Source organism: Pterocles gutturalis, unplaced genomic scaffold, assembly GCF_000699245.1.
Source record: "Pterocles gutturalis isolate BGI_N339 unplaced genomic scaffold, ASM69924v1 scaffold540, whole genome shotgun sequence".
Lineage (NCBI taxonomy): Eukaryota > Metazoa > Chordata > Aves > Pterocliformes > Pteroclidae > Pterocles > Pterocles gutturalis.
Window position 1 is genome coordinate 16,789 of NW_010143104.1, and position 21,619 is coordinate 38,407.

Consider the following 21,619-nt stretch of genomic DNA (forward strand, 5'->3'; position numbering starts at 1 on the left):
ACCCGTAAATCCTGCCGAGAGAGACTGATCAGTTCCGTTACAATGTGCTGGCAACAGGCACTCTCCAAATGTTGTTTTAACACGTAAAAGAGTCCACTGAAGGAAATAACATTTGTTATTTGGAGTACAATTTCATGCATTAATCTTAATTCTCTGCGGCCTCAGAGTATTAATTTGTTGGTAACGATTGCTGTGGAGGGAATGGCAGCCGTCTGTAATGCTGCTCATCTGCATTGTCCCACTTCTGTCCGGATACTGAACTATTTACATCGACTAATCACTGTCTGTTACGGAACGTGCTCAATTAGGAAACCCTCTATGACAGTGTTTAAATATACTTAATCTCGTAAATGTTAAATTAGCAGTGTTTGCCGTAGAAGATCTAGGAAGGCAGATGTTTAGCTTACCGGTGAGTTCAGAGATCACTTAACAGAAAATCTAAGGGGAAATGTATGGTTTAGCAATTGCTTGTGGAAATCATTAGCATTTTTTTTGGACATCATGCAAATGAGGCAGATCTTCTACACCTGGATAGTTGTGCTGTTTCCAGAGTGCAAGGCCTTTGAAGGGTCCGTGAAGACTGGCTGGGCTGCGTAATTCTGGATGGCCTTATGCCACACAGGTGCTAGATACCAACAGCTCCTACTCCTACTGCCTGGTGATCATCACTGACACTGAAAAAACAACTGGCAGATTTCTACAGTTTTAAAGATCCGTTTCAGAAAGAGCATCTTTCTCATGTTGAGGGAGAGTTCCCTTTTCAGAGTGAAACAAAAGCAGACACAGCAACGGGCAGTTAAAAACAAACTCGTGGAGTTTGACTTTGTTGAGGGAATTCAAGGCAGATTTTAGGAGAGACAAAGCTCTCCTGCATCTGTAAACTGTTCATTACACTGCAAACTCGTCTTGTTAGCATCATAGTAGTATGTAGAAATCAGATTCAGGTTTTATTGTACTACACGTTGTGCAAACAAAGTAAGGAGGCGTGCCTTCTTCAGTGAGGTTAAAACAATCTCAGGGATGGATAAATAAATAAGTAGGCATAAGGAGGCATAGCAAATGGGTAGCAGAGAGAATGAAAATTAAAATGAGAGGAAAGTAAGCTTATGCAAAGTTTGCAAGGTTGGCATTCTGTTACTGCATTGGAAAGATTACAGCTATCATATTAGCTATAGGCATAGATTTCTAATAGTGTAAATGAATAGAGTGGAGCTGGCAGAGGCCTGTATTTTTCTCTGCGTTTTCCCAGTGTTGATAGGTTGACTTGGCAGCATTATATAATATGTAAGAGTCTTCTTACTATGGGAGTAAATTTAAAAAAAAAATAGGATTCGAAGTGATCAGTAGGGCACTACACCCAGATGTAATCTGTGCAAGGTTAAGCGATGCAGTGTAAGAGGCTGTGACTATGACAGCACCTGGTAGCTGTTCATATAGATTAAAGTATTTATTATTCATATTTATGTAAAACCTGAATTATTCTAGGCCATGTAGTAGTCAGAACAGAAAGGATATCTTTTCTTGATGTTTAGAGAGCAAGGTCTGGGATTCATCTTGGTTACCTTTACCAGCTCTGAGGTTACATGTCTCATGTAAACTTCTCACTTGAGGCTTTGTCTGTAATCAGTGAAGAAATACGGGCACCTTCAAAGCACTATTCATCCCACCTGCCTCCAGACAGGTGTTTTAATCTGCCTTTTTCTTTCACTGAGGGTAGAGGGAGCCTTCATCACCAGCTGACAGTAGACACGTAATTTTTGACATTTAAATTTAGGTGGGTGAGTTCTTGTCCATAACAACTGACATGAGTAAAGGCCAGAGACTTCAGTCCTCTGTACAACAGCCTAACAAACTCTCCTTGTGGTTTTGAGTCAGCTATTTCAACAGATATTTTCAAAATTAGCAGAACTTGTTAAAAAGCCTGGCTCTTGTCCATCTCCCATTTCCTCCTCCAGGAAGTATTACTTTCCAGCCTCTGTGGAGAGATCTGAAATTCATTAATAAAATGCAAAATAACATCATGCAGTAGGATTGTTGTTTGTTCAGCTTCTAGTGGAACCAAAGTGTTTCTGAAAAAGAAAAAGCCCAAGTAAAAATATCTATAGCACAAATACACAGCAGTTCCTGAGACTAATATTTTATGGTAGGTGGGGGACTGTTACTTCTGTGTAACTTCCAATAAGTCATTTTCTTAGTTTTGTGCCCTACCTTTCTGGCATACCAATGAATTATCAGGATAGCCTATGAGGCTTTCAGGTTAGAGTTAACCCTAAACCAAGTATTTTTTTTCTCAGATGTGTTATTGTACTGATATTATTAGTCCCATGTCTGCTAGCCTCTGGGTATTTCCCTTCCCAGGACCATTATCAAAGCTAACTCTGGGTATGACTATGTTATAAAAAATACAGTATCAGTGGGAAAAGAGAAAAAAAAAAAAAAACACATGAAAATCTGACAGCCACCTAGTATCGGTGCTGGGTCACGTGAAGAATAAAGACTCCAAGGCCCATTTCAGCCTCCTTCCTGGTGCTGGCTGTTTTCCTCCATGCTCTCTTGTTCAAGAGTTTTCTGCTGCAAGGCTACCGCAATTGAAGTGAAATTGCTGTCTGAAATTCTCACTGTTAGGGGGTCCGGATGTCTGGTTCATCCTCCCTGGATGTCCTTTTATCAGTCAGTGCTAGGGAAGCCATCACAGTTCCCCACAACTGCAGTAGTAAGCTGGATAAATGTATGATCAAAAGAGTGGGTTTATTGCTGTGTTAGTTCCTCTGCACTGATCAGGTCCAGGGCTGCTTAATAGGTACCCACAAGCAGCTTTGATGACATTATTTGTTACCCTTTATATTCCCCTTTTCCCACCCCCATGCTTTTTCTTCTACCTTGTTCATGCACTCCCAAATAAACAGCCTGTCCCTGTTTATTCATTTCCCACTAGCTTCAATGTTGCTGTTATTATTCAGTATTTATCATACGGTTGCCCTAGTAATTTCTGCCTCGGTCGCAGTGCTGTTAAGCTAGTACCCCTGTTTGCGCAGTTTCCTGGGTTGCTATCTCGTTATTGTAGCCTCAAGTCAAGGTTAGACATCTGCATATGCATTACTCCCCTTTTGCTATTTGTTATGCCTGATAATTTCATAGAATCACAGAATGGTTTGGGTTGGAAAGGACCTTAAAGATCATCTAGTTCCAACCCCCCTGCCATGGGCAGGGACACCCTCCACTAGCCCAGGTTGCTCAAAGCCTCATCCAGCCTGGCCTTGAACCCCTCCAGGGATGGGGCATCCACAGCTTCCCTGGGCAACCTGTTCCAGTGTCTCACCACCCTCACAGTAAAAAATTTCTTCCTAATGTCTAGTCTTAATCTACCCTCTTTCAGCTTAAAACCATTACCCCTTGTCCTCTCACTCCACTCCCTGATGCAGAGTCCCTCCCCATCTCTCCTGTAGCCCCCTTCAGGTACTGGAAGGCTGCTATAAGCTCTCCCTGGAGCCTTCTCTTCTCCAGGCTGAACAACCCCAACTCAGCCTGTCCTCATGTGGGAGGCACTCCAGCCTGATCATCTTTGTGGCCCTCCCCTGGACTCGCTCCAACAGGTGCATGTCCTTCTTATGTTGAGGGCCCCAGAGCTGAACACTGTACTCCAGGTGGGGTCTCATGAGAGCAGAGTAGAGGGGGAGAATCACCTCCTTTGTCCTGCTGCTAGTGCTTTTTTTGATGCAGCCCAGGACACGGTTGGCTTTCTGAGCTGCAAGCGCACATTGCTGGGTCATGTTCAGCTTCTCATCAACCAGCACCCCCAAGTCCTTCTCCTCAGGGCTGCTCTCAATCCATCAATTTGCCCCCTGAACCTCGTTATTTGTTTCTTACTGACAGCTTAGTAGGACAGTAGGTAATACTTAAGATTAAAAAAAAGGATGATTCTTTGAGTTCTGGTTTGAACTAAACCCAAGTTTTGAATGAGTGTAAGGTGGGGGTTTTTTGTTATGATCCACCGCTTCTGGAAATTCCAATCTGCAGCAAGTCGACTGTACTGCCACAACAACAGTGCTATGCAAACAAGATTTCTGTTTGGGTACAAGTGAGGGGTGAACAAAGATTGTCCTTCAAGCTGTCCTTGTAGGTAAAAACAGCCCCCATGAAATTCAGCTTACACCGGGACTTTCTCAAAGAGAGAGATTTAACAAATCATTTGTCAAATGTATTTAGAAGACACAAAATATGACTTTGGGATCACTTCATTACATGTTCTTTGTTTAAATGTAGCTTTTCTACCCTGACTCAGCCGCAATTCTGTTTCTGTAAAATGTTTTGTTTCCACACAAAGTGCGGAAAAGAATTTTCAAAATGTCAGTAGGTGTTAAGCACTTAGTATTCTTAGGATCTTCTGAAAAGCCCATCTGCTATGGAAATTAATATCTAAGAGTAATTTCTGAATGGGAATTCATACAGGCGTGGCTCAGAAAAACAATTAGTGTATGTTTACCTTGCAGTGATTTCCGTAAAGTACAGATTTTTGCTTGAATACTTTATACAGTGAGGCATGATTTCTTGAGCTGAGGTTGTACTCATTACAGTTAATAAGATCAATATATTGTTTCCTTATTTTGAATTTTATTTGCTCCTTCCTCTACCCCATTCAATTCTCAGTGATGGAAAATAGATTCATTCATTTAATTATTCATGAAGTGGGTCCTGTGTGATTGTGTTATTCCACACCCTGTGGGTTGGGCTGACTTTTTTTTTCAGTTGCTTTCACAAGAGCATGTCCCCTCTGACTTTTGCTGTCCTATCTCCTAGTGCATCTTGTGGACATCTGGAACGTGATAGAAGCCTTGCGGGAAAACGCACTGAACAACCTGGACCCCAACATCGAACTGAACGTGGCTCGCCTGGAAGCTGTGATTTCAACTATCTTCTACCAGCTCAACAAACGAATGCCGACAACCCACCAGATCAATGTGGAGCAATCCATCAGCTTACTGCTCAACTTCTTGCTAGCGGCCTTTGATCCGTAAGTCTGCCTTTCTTCCCTCCTCTTCCGACTGGTGAAAGGATTTTACTTGCTAAGGAAATATCTTTGGAAAAGAATTGAACAAGCTAAATTCTGACCCAAATAATGAGCATGTGAATAGTGCTAACTAGGGAGAGAACCTAAACTAAAGACCTCTGTTTTTCTTTCTGTCGAGCCAAATTCAGCACAACTGTGTTTTCATCCAGTTACTCAGATTTATTCCAGTTTATATCAAAGAAGAATTATCTACAGAAACAAATTTACATCCAGTTCTAATTTGCCTTGTTATTTATTGACACACCAGTGGCTGACACCACTGCAATGCCTCTGCAGCAGTGGCATGGGTTAATAGCTCATTATTTTGAAAGAGCTCATTTTCCTGCAAGTTCTTGCAGCTGTAAGCAATTTTTTTTTCTGGCTCATGCCAGCACAGCATGATTTTGAGACCATGATAGAAATAGGATAAAGACCTGGAGGTGATGCTGAAATTCATGTTGTTTATTACTGGTATTACTGCGTATTACAAAAAGGACAAGTTTGAGAAAGAGCGAGCCACTTACCTTAACGCGTATAGTGTGTATACATATTACAATTTCTGAATACAATAGTCATCAACCTGTACTGCAATATTTGCAATCCTCAAAACTGGATTATTGGAGAACAGTGGTTAAGTCTGACAGATGCAGATGACCTATTGCCTCTTTATGGCGTATATTTTGAAAATTCACCAGCTGAAAGCACTGGCTATGACATGTTAAAATAAGGATGCTGCCCCTTTCCCCCCTCCCTCTTTCCCATCCTCCCGCTTGAGGGTCCCGGTGCCGGGTACCGTTCACCTTTCAGAGGCAGACCAGCCAGCTTGGTCACCATGGCAACACTTGAGGGTCCCAGTGCTGGGTACCGTTCACCTTTCAGAGACAGACCAGCCAGCTTGGTCACCATGGCAACGGGGAGAAAAAGTAGATGTTCCACATGACGAGGCTGCACCCAACCTCCCCTCCAGCCCCTCTGAGAGGGAAAAAAAGGAAGGCAATCCATTGTGAAACCATCGCCTTCGGGAATATTTTCCTCCCCTCAAGGGCAATAAAAGAAGGAACAGGCATTTTGATGTATAACGTTGTAGCTGTGGCAGGAACACCAAAGGACAATGGAAATGGCCAGAAGAATGCATTAGTGCGTGCTGCAAGCAAACTGCTTCCCAGTTGATAAACACAGGGAAAGACCCATGACTGTGGAGGCAAGACCTGCGATAACGTGCTTGGTTTGTAGCCGACTGCAACGGGGTAAAGATCTCAGCTAGACATCGGGGCTACTGGCAGCAAAATGGAGGAGAGGCTTTTAGTGCCTGGTAGGGAAGCAGGGAATATGCTTGAAGGAGCAAGGTTTTGCTTTCCCTAAAAACATCACATGTGCTGTGGGTCAGGACCTGTTTCTGGGCACCTGTAAGGACCTCGCAGGGGTGGGGAGGCTGTGACCCACATTCCATCGCCAAGCAGCAACTCGGTCTGTTGTACTGCCTCCGAGCGGGGTGCAGAGGATGCACTTCCCAGAGGAGCAGGGACACCCAAAGGACCCCCAGGAAAAGGCTGCTAGCTCTGCGGTCTGAGATAGGGACTGGCTGCCTATCACCCTGTTTTAAATGCACCAAACGTCTGCAATGAGGTTCAGGTGCAATCTGAGATATCAAAGTTCAGGCTTCATGGAGACCTCTCTTTACTGTAAGGGGAGTTTGGACACCTGTCACAGATACAGGCATGCAAGTTAAGCGGCTCATTCTCAAAATACACTGTGCCCTTTAGTGTGGTTCAGATTATTGAAGTTTTGAGTTGGATGTTGGGTTAGCAACTGCTGATGATCCCAGATTTCCCTGTTTCTGGGAAGCAAAGGGATGGAGGTGGCTCTACATGCTACGGGGATGTTGTGAGAGCTGCTGGGGTCTAATCAGAGCTCATGTCTCTGCTTCCCCTGTTGCTTCCTTCCCTCCCCTGCAGTGCAGCAGGAAGGTCCTCTGCTGAAGGCTACAAGTTTGTAGAAGGAGAAGCAAGGCCTTTTCTTGTGGTCCCGTGCTCACAGAGAGGCAATACATTGCACACAGGGGAACAGGAGGGGAACTCTGAGGCGGGAGGAAGTCTTTTTTCTCACTCTCTCCCCATTTGTAGAAACTGGACAGTTAAACTAAATTGCCTGCAATCTTCTCCAAGGAAAAAAAGGAGTTTTACTGAGTGCATGAATTGTACTGAAATCTCAAATACCAATTTTTTGGTATTTGTGGCTACACAGCAATGGCTGCTCCTGCCGTACTGTGAGCAGGTCCAGAAGAGGTTGTGCAGTTTCTGATGCCACATTTGAAATGCAAAGAAAGAGAGTGGAGAAATGGAGTCTGCAACTTAACACGTATGAAAGGACCACAAGGGACAAGTTAGTGTGTGATTTAAAGTCCCGTAAGCCTACCAGTGTCTCATTTATTTAGTTCTAGTTAATATATACTGCCCTGCATCTACTGTGCTGGCTGAAGATCCTTCAAGCTCTGAACAGAGCTGCTTCTTTCTTTTATAGCCTGCTGAAAACCAGTCAGGTTTCTCTGCCTTCTGGCAGAGTCTGCACTACAGATGCCTTCTTGGGAGCTAGAAACTTAAGAGGAACCATGGTTCAATGCTGCGGCACATGGGCCAGCTCACCCACTGCCTGTGCTTAACGTTCATCACAATTTTTTATGATTTTTTTCACAACCTTGTAGATTCGTTAGGCCTACAAATAATTATATTTCCTTGCTGCTCAACCCTGAAGCGAGGAAAAAAAATGGGGAAAAATTATAGTGTATGAGATTTCACATGACACTGACTCCAGTGCTCCTTCACACTGAGCCAAAACCAAAGTGCAACATTGTGAAACTGCAAGTCAACAAAATTCAAAATTCACAAGTAGAAATGCTGTTCAAATTCATTTGCCATTAGTCTGTGAAAATCAGCATCATGTGGTAGACGACCCCAGTAGAGCAAAACCAGTGAGAAGAATGGGACAGTCAGACTTTAAAGAACATAAACAAAAACATGCCTGATTTGTGTTATTAACTGCATGTGAAAATTGGACAATAGCTTTTACTGCAAGGTCTAAGGTGATTAACTGGCTTTATGGAATAATAGCGTACTTACTGCACTGGCACGCAGAACTTTATAAAAAGATGACAAGTTCAAACCTCTCTGAAAAATTCATCCCAGGACGGTGTCAAAACCTGTGCAGGCAGCTAGGTAGAATGTCAGCCTCGTTGGATCGAGACGTTCCCAGAAAGACTCTTTTTACATAGACTGTAAAATATTCAGTGCTAGATCATCTTCAGCACTGATTCAGAATTGCAATACAACTGTTGCTACTGCAAAGCTTAACTGACAAGATCATAGCTGATTTTTCTCTGTCCCTTGACATACCTGTCCTACAAATGGAGCTGTGAGCTCTGGGCTGTGGAACAGACCCAATCTAACCGGAGGGGCTTGACTTCTACAAAGAAAAGAGGAAATATTCATACCCTTGTTTAATCAAATGCATATTTGGATCATAATGAGTTGAATACATAAAGATGTTCAGTATCATTTGGAAGTATAACTTCTTGTTCATCCATCTTTTCAGAGATGTGAAGTGTTTAATTCCTTCTCTTCTCTACCTTTGCTAATCACTGAAAGTCATACAGGCCAGATAGCTTTTGTGAAGGGACTCCAGAAAAAAGATGCATTTCAGAGATTTGGTCATTATGCATTTTGTTCTCTTAAATGAAAGAATTTTGCTTGATTCCAATAAAATTTTCTTTCTGAAACCTGTTTGTGAAAATAGAAATTTGTGATTACAGCCTCTGACATTTCAGAATTGGCTGCTCTGATTAAGGTGGGCAAGAGGAAGCCCACAAGTAACCAAACAAATGTTGTTGCTTTTGGAAAAGATAAAGCGTTGGGGATTTTATCAGCCAGTCCGTGGGGCTTCCTTGCTCTAAGGAGATGCTGTCTGTCTCTGCAGCCGTGCATTTGAAGAGGAAACCTTCTGCTCTGCTCTGGTATCTAAAAGCATGTTTGTTTGGGTTTTTTTGCCCTTTTTTCCCCAAGCAGCAGGAGATAACCTTAAGCCCTGGCCATCATTCCTTTTCCTAAGTACTCCATCCTGTGTTGTTCCTAAGTGCACATCAGCTTCAAGGTTTGCTTTTGCCATCATTTATGCTTCTAGTGCTTTTCTGTAGGGATCTGAAGAGTAACCTCAGGAAGAGAGGTGCTATATAAAATCAAAATATTTTCTGTCCTCTCCTATTTCTGCTAGTAAGATTTATATCTCTTTGCGTTAGCCAGCCTAAAGCTTCTTTCGGGGAGCACCGACTTCAACAGAGATCTTCATGCTGCTGTGAGCCATTGCTTCCGCATTTGCTTTTCCACAGCAAACACTGTGAGGCCCCATGGCTGCCAGTCAAGGGCATCTGCAGTGCTTAGACATAGCTCAGGGTACTCTGGGATCCAAATGATATTGGTGAGTCTTGGGCCCCGTTATCCTGTCTGTTCATCAGTCATGTCTATTTATATATGCAAGTGTGTATGTTCATGCGTGCACGCGTGCGCACACACACATACACATTTGGAGGGCAAATTGAATTTATACTGGCTCTGGTGATGTTTTTATGAATACAAATGACCAATACAATATACAATGTCAAAACTAATTGGCTCAAACAGACAGATTGAAGAGATAAATGAAATCTTTTCTGTTCCTCTGTTCCGTAACTGTTTGAGTGTGGGAAAAGTCGATGGCTCTGGGCTGAAAAGCTGAAGGCAAGTTGATATGTGTCTGCCATTCAAGAATATAATCCTGTTAGTGATTGTAAATAAGCCTACTGGGAAAAATAATCTTAAATCTGAAGCACTTCCACGTAGGCTTTTTTTTTCCCTCTGATTTTTCCATTGCTTCTTAATAATGCCATTGCTTCCACTTACCATTTATTTTTCTTAAGTATAACGGTTCTTTTAAAGGCAGGTGAAAACCTCATGATGAAACAGTGCAGAAAAATTCCCAAAGGTCTAAAGGGTAGCACGCACAAAAAGAATACAAAATGACCAAATTCTCAGCCATAGCAGTGCTAGGTCCTGGTTTACACAAATTACAATCCAGTCAATGAAGGATGGAAATAAAGAAGAATGGAAATTCCTGTACTGTGATTTTAATCTTATGAAGCCAGTCAAGGAGAACGCAGTGTAATGAAAAATAAAATGTGTATGAAAGCCAGCATTAAAGGACAGAGAAAAGATTTATTTCTTAAATATGGAAGTAGCAAATTTATTTATTTTTGTCTGTATCTCTAGTTACTTTTCTGACAACAGAATCTTACATGAGTGTAAAGAATATTTAGAATTAATATTTAGAATCGTGCGTTTCACTGGTGTAGAACTAAATCCGATCACTGAACTTTAAAGATTATTAGTTAGCCAAGCTTAGGGAACTGACTCATTTTCTAAAGTCTGAGTGGCTTAATGAACGTAGCAGTGAAGCATATAGCATGCTTTAATGTACTGATATGAGTATACCATTCATGGCTAGTATAGATGTATGTTACTGTGTGAGTCGGATTTGGGGTTAGCAGAGAGAGACACACAGCTGCAGGCGCTTTGTCATTCCAGAATCAGTTTATCTTTCAGTTCTGATCAGACACGATTTTCTTCATTATGAGTGACAATCAACAGAGTAATTTCAGAAATATTGATGAAGAGTTAGATTTCTATATATTGCTATTGCCAGTGCTGTTAGACTACCTTATATAAGACATAATTATATATATTTTTCCCTGAAAGTGATTGGATTTACAGGAGAAACTATGTCTTTTTGCCCCACGGTGTAGTCCTGTGTGCATTTGGGGTTTAATAGCATTATGCATTTTGAGTTGAAAATAGAGAGCCAGGCACAGCTTGAACAAACTGTGGACAAGACTCTTCTATGTATCACAGCAAATGTCCTTTGCTCATTTTGGATGGAGGTATACTCCCCATTTTTCAGCAAAGTCCTTCTTAAAGGTTCATGTGGGTCGGGTGTATCATTTAAAAGGCAACTGTCAGGATTCATTAACGGGTACAATACACAGCTTCTGCAATTGTGTGAGCCCTTTCTGCTTTTTCACTTTTGTTACCAGTGTTGATTTTTGCACTTACTTGCAATCTTCAAGAGTGAGTGCACTTAGGGTAGGGAGGCCATGAGTGTGACTGATAGGTGCCTTCCAGTGCCACTGTAGCACAAATAGAAGTAATAATTGTCACCTTAGTGTATAATGAGAAAAACAGTTTAATAATGAGCTTCATATATGTAATAAATCTGTTCTGAGATCTTTACAGAACGATGTACTGATGGGTGTTCCTACAGAACAAACTTTGATTTTAAAAGTCTTATTTCTTTGTATGTCAATCCACATACAGTTTGCATTACAGTATATGTATGTACATTTTAAATGGAAAGAGATCCATATTAAAAAATGGATATATAAAATGTGTCTACTTTCTACTTTTGAACAGGGAAGGACATGGTAAAATTTCTGTTTTTGCTGTCAAAATGGCCTTGGCAACTCTTTGTGGAGGAAAGATCATGGACAAATTAAGATGTAAGTCTTTCTCGTGACATTTTTTACCTGTTCGTCATTGTTGTACATGGAAAGATAACGGTACAGTTAGGAAAAGAGGGAAGTAGGGTAAGTTACAGTTTCATGGCTGGGACTGGGATTTGCACTATCTGTATCTCCAAGTAAATACTGCTAAACATTTGGCTGAGTGTCACATCTGACTTCATGTTTTTGAAGTCAAATTACATGTATTGAGGTTCTGATTATGGATTTTTTTTTTTTCCTTTGGGATGATTGAATTCCAAGTACAGGTAAGTGCCTCAAATGTTCAACATCATGAAGTATAATTTAGCAATTTCTTCAGACTTTTTTTAATAACATCTCTCTTATTTCATACTCAGAAGTACAATATACTTATGCACTATTTATATTTCTTCCCGCTGGGCACATACTAATTCTGTCTATGCTGGAGAACAGATTCTCATTTCACAGGATTTATTCCCAGTTCTCCCAATAGCCAAGACATAGTTTACTTGTAGCTGCAATTAAAATACTTTCTGTTTAGTGCTGTGATGTCTGTACCTCCGGTTCAGAACACCATTTTCCAGACTTTTTGACCAAAGGATTAATGTCAGCCTTCAGTTTCCTCTGAGCCTTCTACCACAGCCAAAGAAAATTTAGTTTACAAATTCTTGTTGATTAGAGTAGACAAGTAGAAATCCCAGGTGCTAATTTATTCTTCCAGATTTGGTGCCATTTTTTAATATATTATTTCTATGTAGAAACTCACATACAGAGTGAACTTACATTATAAATTATAAATTGAACGCTGTTTTTTTCCCTAGGCTACTTTAAGAATAGGAGCAGGGTCCATCCAGCAGAAGGCTGGAGTACGATGCTGATTTTTTGGATCAGCAGTCGCAGGGTCCTGCTGTCAGAATTTCCCTTCTAGGTTCCTGGAAATTAAGCAGCTGACATGACATCCTGAAAAATAAATGTTCCTCAGTCTGTGATCTTCTGCTAAGCTTAGGATAATTTTAAACAAGGCAAAAAGTAAAGGCTGAGAGACATGAATTTCTGGAATAATAAAACCATGATATTTATGAAGAAAAAAAAAGGAAAAAATTGAGAAGAGTGGAAAGTAATGCATTTGAAAGACTTTCAGTGTCTTGTGTGTCCAAAACAATAATAATTGCTTTAATGAACTCATTGTCAAGATGTAGATTTGACATGGTAAGCAGGCTGAAGGCAAGAAGCTGATGTTGCATATCTTGTCAAATTAGATCCTTCTTATCTGGTTAAATTACTGCCTCATGCCACACATCAGACGTCACTTACAAAAAATGACCACACACAGTGAAAAAAAGTGGGAATATTTTAATATCAAAATCAGCTACTTTTTAATATGTAAATCATTCTCTTTGCTTTCTGTTGAGTTGGGTTATAATTAAAGATGCAGTAATAGCGGAGGTTTCCGTAAGCAGAACATGTTGTTAACACTTCTGGTTGAAATTAGATGATACGGAATTCAGAGCAAATCTGTAGCTCTCACTGAAGTTGCTGTGTCCTTTTCTTGTCTTTTTCCCTGTCAGATATTTTCTCAATGATTTCCGACTCCAGTGGAGTGATGGTTTATGGCAGATACGACATGTTTCTGCGGGAGGTTCTCAAGCTGCCCACGGCTGTTTTTGAAGGGCCTTCATTTGGCTATACTGAGCAGTCAGCAAAATCCTGTTTCTCGCAACAGGTAAATGGAGAGTGAGCATCGTCATCACAGGATCTCAGTCACCCTTCTGAGCAGGCCAAGACTTTCTTCCTTTCCTACACATGGGTGCATATTTGCCCAGGAAACACATGGCTGGGTGGAGGGGAGGTCCACTTCGACGATTTCTGGCATGTAGCTTGGGTGCCTTCAGTAGGAAGCCAGTGTCTGTATGTTTCCCATATAACCACAGAGGAGGGAGAGGCTTAGTCTAAAAGTGTTTCAGAGCAAGATCTTAACTTACATGTTCCTAAATTAGGGAGCCTGAGGAGACTAACTTCCTAATTTAAGCATCTAAGTTAGGTACTTACATTTCGGTGATATAAATACCCCAAAACATGCAATCCTCCACTCCAGTTAGCTGTTGTAGCTGTAAGCATATATGAGACTTTAACTTTGCCATACAAAGCTCAACTCCCACCAAAAAATCAAGCTATGTGTTTTCCAAGTGATGGTGTACACACATAAGAAGAAAATTTCCCTCACTAGGGATGAACCAGAGTTTTGAAATGAGACTCAGAACAACATACCCTATGACAGTATGATAAATTATGTTTACAGTCTTAGTCATTCTTCCACTCTCTCATATTGCATTTAGCATTAACAAAAGTTGATACCCTGGGATAAGTTGGACACTCTCTCTGTTGTTCTCTGTGTGGATCACTTTTGCTTACCAGAAGCCTTTCAGCCCCCTTTCCTCAGTTTCAGGGAAAGAAAAAATTCTGGGTATGATCTTGTGCTCACGGTGTCAAATCTGTTTCAGTTTGCATCTGAAAGGATTTTTTCTGTTGCAGAGATGTTTTATTATTCCACATTGTACTGGCTTACTTGATCAAACCATGTATTTTCCTCCATCTGTGAACCACTGCTAGATTGAATGGCTATTCAAAATAGAAACAATGATGTTTCTTCATCATCAAATTTATGGAACAGAAATGCCAGAGCAAGTGACTTAATATTTCAGAATACAAATCTGTGGCTCAAATAGGAGTTTTATTACCACCACTTTCCCCATAAGTAGGATTAGTGTGATGTTCTACTGTATTTGTACTAAAAAGGCATTATTGCTGTTATTAAGAAACCCTTATATTTTTTATCCCAAACTAAAAAGATAGACGCTAACTTCATTTTCTTAACACTTGCCTAAGTGTTACTGCACAAACCTAGACTCAATTTGCATGTAGCATATATTTAGAAAACAGCTTTCAGTTTCAACTTTCCCAGCAGGTAAAAAAAAAAAAAAACAAAAAACAAAAAAAACCAAAGAAAACCTGCAGGAGGAAAATATGCCTTCTAAAATGTATAGAAATTGCTCTGCTGGTGTCCTTTCAAGGGACGCTGCTCTCTCTGATCTATAAAGTCAGTGACCACCAGAGGAGCTTGACCATAAAGCTGTCAGTGAAGCTAAGTTGCTCCATTTGGTGCAAATCAGGTTTTAAATTACAGCTGCATTCAAAAGCCTACTGCATTGTGGAAGAGCTGTTCTTGTCTCCCCCATCTATTTGCTTGTTTAGACCGGTTGTGTGTTTGCTGCCAACCCATCTGCCTTCAAGAGCAAACTTAGAGCTACTCTGCTCTGCAGTATGGGGCACTGGAGGACCTTTCTTTTCCTAGACTTCGTTCTGACTTTTCTCCTCCTGTTCTCAGTTCTGCTGCACACAGCACAGACACTTGCTGGCAGTGCTGGTCAGCAAAGCCATGCCAAACATCCACAGCAGCTCTCCAAAACAAAGATCCTTCTCTGTGAGCTGATGCGTATAGCACAGGAAGCCTATCTGGGAGGTGGTTATCCACTCTCCATTGAACTTTCATACTGCAGGTATTGTGGGAAAAGATAGTATTTCAGTGAGATTTAGAGCTCATATTCTGGCTATTTCTGTTCAGTAAAGAATCAAGACCAGTTTCACAACTAGTCTGAAGTACTTTCTTTTCTCCTTGGGACAAATATCTTGATGTATTTCCCCATGTCTTGCAATATTTCAGCCCTGAGACTGTTACAGAGTGATATGTTTTCCATTGGTCACTCAGGGTATAAGAGAAATAATTATTTTCTTTACATCTGGTGGCGCACACACACAGACACTCCATCTGGAAATCTCAGCTCTTAAAAGCATTCCACAACAAACGGAGATGATACATGTCACTGCATAGCTGCCACTTTGCTTCCTCATGGGGTAACCACAGTCCTTTAGCAAGTTAAAGCAGTAGCTTATGCAATCAAATATGAAAATGTAGCAATCCCTTTGGATATGGCAATCCTACCTGAATATGTATGTCTAGAAATTATATCTGCACACAGTTCTCAACAGGGCTCAATATTTTTGCATCTTGATTTTATTTTAAAGGAAGGCTGAGTGGCTGATTTCTTAAGGACTCTCTGTCCTTGACCACCCAGTTGGTCTGTACTTTAGTACACACTATGTAGCCAGTATACTACATAGGAAAGAGCAAGTATTTATGGTGGAGATATTATAGGCTGAAATATCACCTATACATCTGAAAAAAACAAATGAGCTAAGGTTTGTGATTACTTTTTCCAGACACCTAAGAAACTTAAGGCCTTAGATTACATTTTTAAAATGAAGAGCGATATTTTAAAGTTTAAATCTCTTTGAAAGATAAAGGGGCATAGATCTTTAGGTGCTTCCAGGTGTGAAGAGTTTAGGAACAGCTGCAGTCCCTGAGTGTATGCAAACACAACATCCCACAATCAGAGCTCACCCATAACTAGTTGCCATCAATGAGCAGACAAGCATAGTTTCTTAAATTGCAGTAACACAAGTGCCTGTGACAGTCTGTCCTTACCTGATATTTGTTTTGAAATTATACTCCCTTGTCATTATTTTCTTTCATTTTCTTTGTTGGAGTACCATCGGTCATTCTCTGCAGTGACTTCTCATGTGAAAATTGGTAGTACATGGCGATACCCTACATACACTTGTACTTGTTATGGGGTACTCAAAACACATGAAAACATGAAGAGTTGAATGCCAACCTTATTTACAAAATATCTTCAGGCAATGACTTTAGAGGAGAGTCTTGAAGTGAGTGGGAGCTAGGAGTTGTTAACCCAGCCTTGTGAAAAGAACTGCTAGTCATCAGTAATTCCAACTACTAAAAACAGTCTGGAAAAGCTTTGCTAGTATCACTTGTTCTGTTTGGTAAACTAGGGCTACAAGCAAACAGTGCCTGAAACTTATTCCCAAGTGTTTCTGTAAGGACAAGATAAAATCATTTTGATATGTCCAATTACTGATTCTTTGTGCATGTTTGTTTGCTTGTTTGAGCAGAAAAAAGTCACATTAAACACTTTCTTGGATACTCTCATGTCTGATCCCCCGCCACAGTGTCTAGTGTGGTTACCACTTCTGCATCGACTGGCAAATGTTGAAAATGGTAAGTAAGAGCTGCTGCCAAAAAACAGTTACAAGAGCAAACTTTTCTGTGATGATTTTCTCACTCTGTAGTTGGTTTCATAGGAGCTGCTGTATTGGGTCCATTGACTCCATGCACTATTTTTACAGTCACTAGTAAAATATTTAAGGAATCCTGTTGGTCATTCAGCCAGGAACATGGCTTAATTTTTGCTATGCTCAGGAAATTATCTTGATCATGTCATCTCCTCCTGTGCTCTGGATAAGCAAAGAACAACAGGATTTGATCCATTCACACACTTACATTTGGTAAGATGTCAAGGCTACAACTTTTATTAGCTATGACATATGGCAGCAGAGAAGGAACAGCTTGGCAGTTTCTGTTCATGCAATGTTTTTGGCAGGAGATGTCCAGTGCAGTGCAAAGTAGCAGCCAAAAGGTCCTTATGAAGGATCTCCTCCTAAGCCTACACTGCCAGGCAATGTACTCTGAAAATGAAGTTCCAGATTCATCCCTGTCCTTTGTGTGTGTGGATGATGAGGATTCAACTGAGATGCCTCTTTCTCCTCAAGGGTTGCCTTTCCTCAAAATGAGTAGATGATGAATTTTAAGACAAGAGACCATGAGTATCAACTAATCTGAGTATTGCATAGTACATGTTGCATGTCCCTGGACAGTAACATCTTCCAACTTCTTGAGCACCTGGGGGAAAGTTTACAGACTCACAGAAGTAGTCCTGTTTCTGCAGAAGTTGCTGCCACACTGAAAGGGGCAGAGCTAGAAAGCCTGTGCATCTCATCTCACTGTGTGCACTGTGAAATTGCAGCCCCCAAACTCTGTACAGTTCCTCGTGTAGCTCTGGAGGAGTTCCCCAGCTCCAGTGCAGCCAGCTTCTGCTGTCCAGAAGGACCAGGACTGCCAATATTAAATAGAAAAGAACCCTGAGACAAGACATGCCTTTTTACTGTCTTGTTTGCCTGGATGTACTTTTTCCTAATGTGGCATTTCTTGATCATGATCATCAGGAGGCAATGATGCTGACAGTCATTATTCCAACACTTTAAATCTAGAAAAAGGAAGATTTTAAAATGGAGAAAGTTTATACAAAAATTTTAAAACATTAATTTAGTAAGATAAATGTATTTTTTGTTAACAATTTTCCAGCCCAATATTTTGCCTCAGAGGTTGTTGTGTAAGAGGCTTGGCGAATATTCCTGTGTTGTTGCTCCCCTCAAGGTTTACCTCTAGCGTATCTGAAGCTTTGGGATGCTGCAGAGAAAAAAAAGTGTGGGGGGGCAGGAGGAAGGAAAGATCATATATACTCGTCCTGTTGGGCAATAAAAGTATTTATACTATATTTCCAACAAGAAAATGGGGTAGGTGGATGGGGGGGTCCATGGCAGCTGTTTTTTGGTGATAAAAGGAGAAGGAGGAAGTTGTACATGTTCTTGTACTAAATAAATCCCTCTTCCACTGAAAGGCAAAAGGGTGGGTAAGGTGATGTTCCCAGGTCCATCTTGGCTGCAGAACCACCTATCTACCTCACATTCCTCAAGCTCTGGTCATCCATCCCTGTCCCTCACCAGCTTCACACTGCTTCCCAGACCAGAGCATTAATCCTTCCTGCTACGAAGATTGGTCAAAGAGTTAAAACCCTGATACACTCAGCCCTGATCCAAATCCTCCCAGGCTGAACCTTATGACAGAAGAGCAGAAGGTGTCTGGGAACAAGGAGATGTATGGTACCCCATGGTGTATTGGGTACGTGCTGTAACAAGGAGGGAGGAACAGAAATAGCACGATTGCCAGGAAGGGGTTTCAGAATGTCGTGGTTGGTGCCTTAGTGTGCTCGGTGACTTGAATCCTCATTACTATCTGCTTCTGAGTGGAACAGAGAACAGGACCACGTGGGTCACTTCAATGGCCAGCTTTCCAAATCTGGGCATCCAAAGCTGTGTTCAGCTCCATAAATAGGTTACCTAAATGATGCCAGTAGTACAGACGCAACAGCAGTAATTAAGAGACAGCAACATGCCTAAGTATATTTTTGTGCTTCCAGTAATCAGAAAGGTGAGTTTGACTTCTCCTCCGAAGCACATCGCCCTAGCTCCTCACAGCACAGCAGAACACGCCGCTTCCCCCAGTAACGCAGCTGAAGGGTGCAGTGGGCTTTCCCACGTATGAATTTCTTCTGTCATGTATTCTGTTAGAACCTGAACGCATTTTTCTCTGCTGTGAGCAGGAGGTGCAGGCATCATCTGGGAATTGCTGGAGGGTTGGGGGCCCAGTGTAGGAAGCGTTGCCTGTGGCTCGGCGCATGTTGCTGGGCAGCTGCTCGAGTTTTCACAGGTCAAAGCTGCAGGCAGCATGTGATGCTGCAGGTCACTAGAAACAAAGAAGGGATTCACCCTTCAGTTCAAGGCTTTGTCTAAACTTTTGCAGGGGATTTTTCTGCTTTGATTTACGGCTTGCCATTTCTGTCTCCTGCGCAGTCTTCCACCCCGTCGAGTGTTCCTACTGCCACAGCGAGAGCATGATGGGGTTTCGCTACCGCTGCCAGCAGTGTCACAATTACCAGCTCTGTCAAGACTGCTTCTGGAGGGGCCATGCCAGCGGTTCCCACAGCAACCAGCACCAAATGAAAGAGTACACGTCATGGGTAAGAGCCGCTCGCGCCTTGCTGCAGACTGCTTTGCCCTCCAGCTGCTGGAGAAGACCCCAGCCGCAGCTCCGGGCAGCCATCCGGCACGGAGAGGCTGGGAGCTGGGCTGCCAGTTCGGATCCGCAACTCCATCAGGGAGGCTCCAGCCCTGGGAGCTGTTGGGAGAGCGCAGAGGGGGGAATGGTCTTTTCCGGGTGAGGGTCTGGGGCTCCTGTGACGGTGCGAGCCACAGGGAGGGCAGCGCAGGAGGGGCTGGCCGCAGGGTTCCAGGCGCACGGCAGCTTCTCCTGTTCCCACAGGACTCGGGGTAAAATCATGATTGGCTTGCTCTGTTTGGCTACATGTAAATGAAATGATGAATACTTAACATTCATTCATCAATATTTTCAGTCAAGTGGCTGCAGCATATGCGTAGCGCTTGGGATGGTCCTGGCACTGTAGATTTGAGCATGGTCACAGGCTTAGATCCACAGTGGTGTTTGCTGTAGAGAAAAACACACTTCAGTCTTTTCATTGTTAAACAAAATAGTTCAATGCTTTCTCTAAGCTGAAAGAGAAATATCAACAGCTACGTTAACTTTCTCTGAAGGGCATCAGACCTAGGGGCTAATCTCTCCACAGACTGGAGCAAAGCCCCAGCAGAAGCCCTTGATCACAGAGCATCCCCATCCTTCAGGGTTCAAATCCAGAGACCAGCAGAAAAATCTCAACTAATCTCAAATATTACAAAAGCATATTATTATTTTTAAAAAATCAAATTATGCACATAGCAATGACTCATGCTTGTACAGCGTTTTGTGTGTGTTTTTTAACCAAGTTCTGAAGCTTAACACTTATAAAATACCTGTTTTACTGTTGATGGAGCAGGCAAGGGTTAAATTTGATGTGATTTGCTCTGTGTGCCAGTCAAAGGGCCCTCTGATGCCTCCCAGAAGATCTGGGTCTGTAATTGTTTTTGTGTGTCCTAATTGCTGCTTGTTGCATAGGCACCAGTGGAATGGCTTGAGTTTGGTCACTGAATAGGAGAATGCCCACTACATAGCTCTGAATCCATTCCTAATAGCAATTTGTGCTATAAAATCATTTTTTTGCTGTAGCCAGGGAGCTATAATTATAGGTAGGAAGTAATCTGAAAATTTAAGATTTCTGCTCAGCAGAAGATAAAATATGTACCTACATGCCTAGTGGTTTCAAATGTTTCCTTTTCAGAAACGAATGTTTTGCTTCAAGTTTGAAGTTGCCTTTATGTAGCATTCATTAGCTTTCGTTCAAACCAGGTTAGCTTTCTCCGTAATGCGTCCGTATCGAGCTCCACATGCAGATTAAAGGTGTTCTTGGGCGCAGCAGAGCACAACTGATCTGGATTCAGAGTGAAACTGCTTTTATAATGAAAGAGAAAAAGCCTGAACTTTACATATTTAGGCTGGAATTCTGTAATGGAAATATTTCATTATTATCTTGATTATGGTCTTAACTTGATGCATGTGCACATATACAATACCACTCCTGTTAAGTTCCAAAAAGATTTCTAAATTTCAGTGTGTAGAGCATTGTTTTCAGTGGAATGAGATAATGTAAGGATCACTACCCCCGTTTAATGACAGAGAAGCTGAATCACAGAGAGGTGGGCTGGATTCCCTGAGAATCTCTCACGCAGCCTAAAAGACAACCTAAATCTCCAAGCCCTTCCTTAGAAAAGTGTTCAGCTGAAAATAGTGTCCAAACAAAACTAGAAAGCAGAAAATATTAATTTTTTTTTTTTTTTTTGGTGTCGCTGATGAGGTCTCGGGGTGAAAAGTGTGCTTCTTATGCAGAGCCTCCCCATCCTGTGGTGACAGTGACAGTACCTCAGCCTCTTCTGGCACACTGTTGCCATGATGGGGCAATTCCCACCACGCGTGTGTCTGAAATTTCCGATTCCCTGGCGCAGCAGGGGCTGCGGTGGCCACGAGAGGTGGAAGAGAAGCTTTGTAACAGCAGCTAAACAGTACAGGGTGCTGGAGCTGAGGAGGGAAATACTAGCAAGGAGAAAGAATATAGCAGCCTCGTGCCTGGCCCACAAATGAGGAAGGAAATTGTGTCCTGTACGGTGTATCTCTATGGACAGGCGTACGCAGGTTTGTTCTGCTTGCACTCCAAGCTGGTGGGGCATGAGCCAGCTCCACTCCAGGTGACACAACTTTGTGCTGTCCTTCATTCAATACGGCTGAGTGCGGCATTGCAAAGAAGCCGTGGCAA

General features: G+C 41.9%; 1 protein-coding gene across 1 annotated transcript in view; it reads left to right on the plus strand.

Annotated features, from left to right (window-relative positions):
• Positions 1–4,797: 4,797 nt before the first annotated feature.
• The window catches only part of LOC104469867 (dystrobrevin alpha-like), a gene marked incomplete at both ends in the record, with an annotated part of 54,254 nt that continues 37,432 nt past the window's right edge, over positions 4,798–21,619 (plus strand). The window contains 5 exons of the mRNA XM_010084586.1: positions 4,798–5,011; positions 11,539–11,624; positions 13,175–13,329; positions 16,635–16,740; positions 19,212–19,378. Of these exons, the coding sequence (XP_010082888.1) occupies positions 4,798–5,011; positions 11,539–11,624; positions 13,175–13,329; positions 16,635–16,740; positions 19,212–19,378 (728 nt within the window). The remainder of the gene's footprint in view (positions 5,012–11,538; positions 11,625–13,174; positions 13,330–16,634; positions 16,741–19,211; positions 19,379–21,619) is intronic.